Source organism: Limulus polyphemus, unplaced genomic scaffold (assembly GCF_000517525.1).
Source record: "Limulus polyphemus unplaced genomic scaffold, Limulus_polyphemus-2.1.2 Scaffold2901, whole genome shotgun sequence".
In the NCBI taxonomy this organism is placed as follows: Eukaryota; Metazoa; Arthropoda; class Merostomata; order Xiphosura; family Limulidae; genus Limulus; species Limulus polyphemus.
Window position 1 is genome coordinate 116,344 of NW_013668511.1, and position 3,175 is coordinate 119,518.

At 37.1% G+C, this 3,175-nt stretch overlaps 1 protein-coding gene across 4 annotated transcripts in view; it reads left to right on the forward strand.

The window, feature by feature from the left end:
- The window catches only part of LOC106468175 (rho GTPase-activating protein 100F-like), a 60,229-nt gene that overhangs the window by 49,169 nt on the left and 7,885 nt on the right, over positions 1-3,175 (forward strand). For all 4 annotated transcript variants that reach the window (XM_022396476.1, XM_022396477.1, XM_022396478.1 and 1 more), the window contains exon 5: positions 618-1,503. In XM_022396476.1, the coding sequence (XP_022252184.1) occupies positions 618-1,503 (886 nt within the window). The remainder of the gene's footprint in view (positions 1-617; positions 1,504-3,175) is intronic.

Consider the following 3,175-nt stretch of genomic DNA (forward strand, 5'->3'; position numbering starts at 1 on the left):
ACAAATTTTATGTCAGTTAGAAGATTAACTCTCTCTCTCTCTCTATCTCGATAAAAAGGAACAGTTCTTTATGTGTTTGTATTTAAAATAAAAAATTATTTCCAACACAAAAGGTAGATCTATCTATATGCTCAAGTCAATTTAGGACCTATACGGAAAGTCGATGCTGACCAACACCCTGCGTAAAGAAATATCTCAGGTTATTAGGATCCACTTCAAGAGAAAGAACTGTTAGTAATGTAAGGCTTAGTGTAGTATATACCACGAACTTTGCATTGAAAATCTTTAGCGGAATCTACAATTAATTAAGCTAACAAGTTTCTTTACTGAGAAAACTCAATATTTCTCTCAAAACAATATTTACTTTTGTTCTAACAGAGGACCATTAGAGTCTTTTTTTACGAGTCATTTTCTATGTCAAAGGTTGACGAATTGGTCAGAAAAAGGCTTATGTAATATTCAAGTCCAGCAAGTATGATTGTATGAAGAAAAAATTAATGTCACTAGTATTATCAATATAATATGTAAGTTTAATTTTTGTTTTGTCCTAAAATAGGTATTAAGAAGTGTTTGGATCCTGTTTAAATGTATTCATTTCTCTTTACTTACACTTTAAGAAGCGGAAGCGAGGCCTCTACCCTTCAGAAACTCCTGTGAGTCGGTCTCTTCTAAGACCGAGGGCCGAAGAACTTGCCCATACCTCCCACCTCATTTACCCTCTTCCGTTTGAGAATCACCACACCGTACCCTTCCCCTCCCCTACTAAACACTCTGACGAAAAGTTACACCTGCTCATGCTGGACACGAAGGAGTTCTACAAATACAGACCACAGAAAGCTTCGAAAACAATGTTTCATTGTTTAGATGTGTTTAGTGGGGTGCTATGGATTCATCTTGTAACGGGTCGGGGTCTGCGCCCCTCTAGGCAGTTTGACCATTTCAGAGACTTGTACTGCGTCATTGAATGTGATCACATGCACAAGGCAAGAACAGCCGTGCGGACAGGCGAACAGAGCTTCGACTGGGATGAGATTTTCGAACTGGATCTGGTTGAGAACCAGGAATTAACTTTTCTTATCTACAGCTGGGATCCAGAGTACCGCCACAAGCTATGTTACAAAGGTACGATACAGCTCAACTTACTGAAAGACGGACCTGTCCATAGCCTGGCCCTGAAGCTGGAGCCGTGTGGAACGCTCTACCTCAAGCTGCAATTCACGGAACTCAGAGACCTATTGGAGAGAATCCCCGCTCCCACCTCCTCAGGGGTGTTCGGGGTAGATCTTGAAACCATTGTCGCAAGAGAGAACTCTAGCATAGGGATACCACTTATTCTGAAGCTGTGTACTGATGAGGTGGAATCACGCGGGTTGACTACCCCTGGTATCTATCGTCTCTGTGGGTCAGCAGTAAGGAAGAGGATGCTTCGGGAAGCATTTGAAACGAACCCCTGGTTGGTTGACTTAACAGAAGAGAATATACCTGACATCAGTGTTGTAGCCAGTAAGTATGAATTAGAAAACAAACATTTATTGTGTTATAAAATATCCACTGAATGATCAAACTTTGTTATTCCTAAAATGTGAAGGTTTTTCCCCAGACGCCACCTAGTGTTCTGGAGCTGTATTGTAAATATTGTATTAGATATTCTTTCTGGACAAATACAAAATGAAAATCATATCACTTAAGATAAACATATAATTAATGAATATATTTCCAAATCTTATTTCCAATATATATATATGAATACAGATAACCGACCACACCAGTTCACACTTTTTACTCACTGGACTCAGTGCTTAGACTTCCTGAACTTAGAAGTTGAAATATGTGTTAGTTGACTCTAACTGGAAAGCTTGGGCTTTCACTATGTAAGATGTGATTGAAAGGCTGAACTTAACTGGAGTCCCCCGGTGGGACAGTGTTAAGTGTAAGGACTTACATTGCTAATATCCGGGGTCGATTCCCTGCGGTTGACACAGCAGATAGCCCAGTGCGACTTTACTCTATATAAACAAACAAAACCTAATTGGACAGCCATAGTTTTTCCCTCTGGAGGAGTTTGGAAGATATATTTGAATGGTTGAATCTTCCTGAACAGTACTCACCACTGACTTTTCAGCTACTCTTGTCTGAATTGTAGGATTTGACAACCACGCTTATCACGCACCAACGAATCAAAGATTGAAGTCTGGTGATGAAAGAAAATTGTAGCTCTAGAAATGTGAAGATGAGCAGAGAGGATAGATTGGAATGTGAAAAGTGAAACTATAGCTTCGGAAACCTAAAGTGAAGCTAATGGGACATAAGTACTGAAATATAGAAAAATAATCCTTTCTCTTTTATAGCTGTTAATACTTCATTGTTCAATCAACAGAACACAAAACACTTTGATCTTTTAGAGCTGTTAATACTTCATTGATAAATCAACAGAACACAAAAACTTTGATCCTTTAGAGCTGTTAATACCTCATTGTTTAAATAATCAATCAACAGAACACAAAACACTTTGATCTTTTAGAGCTGTTAACACCTCATTTGTTAAATGAACAGTCAACAGAACATAAAGCACTTTGATCTTTTAGAGCTGTTAATACCTCATTGTTAAATCAACAGAACACAAAACACTTTGCTCTTTTAGAGCTATTAATACCTCATTCTTCAATCAAAAATCAATAGAACACAAAACACTTTGACCTTTTAAAGCTTTTCATACCTCATTGTTAAGTCAACAATCAATGAAACAAAACACTTTGATCTTTTAGAGTTGTTAATACCTCATTGTTAAATCAACAATCAACAGAACACAAAAACTTTGATCCTTTAGAGCTGTTAATACCTCATTGTTTAAATAATCAATCAACAGAACACAAAACACTTTGATCTTTTAGAGCTGTTAACACCTCATTTGTTAAATGAACAGTCAACAGAACATAAAGCACTTTGATCTTTTAGAGCTGTTAATACCTCATTGTTAAATCAACAGAACACAAAACACTTTGATCTTTTAGAGCTGTTAATACCTCATTTGTTAAATGAACAGTCAACCGAACATAAAGCACTTTGATCTTTTAGAGCTGTTAATACTTCATTGTTCAATCAACAGAACACAAAACACTTTGATCTTTTAGAGCTGTTAATACCTCATTTGTTAAATGAACAGTCAACCGAACAT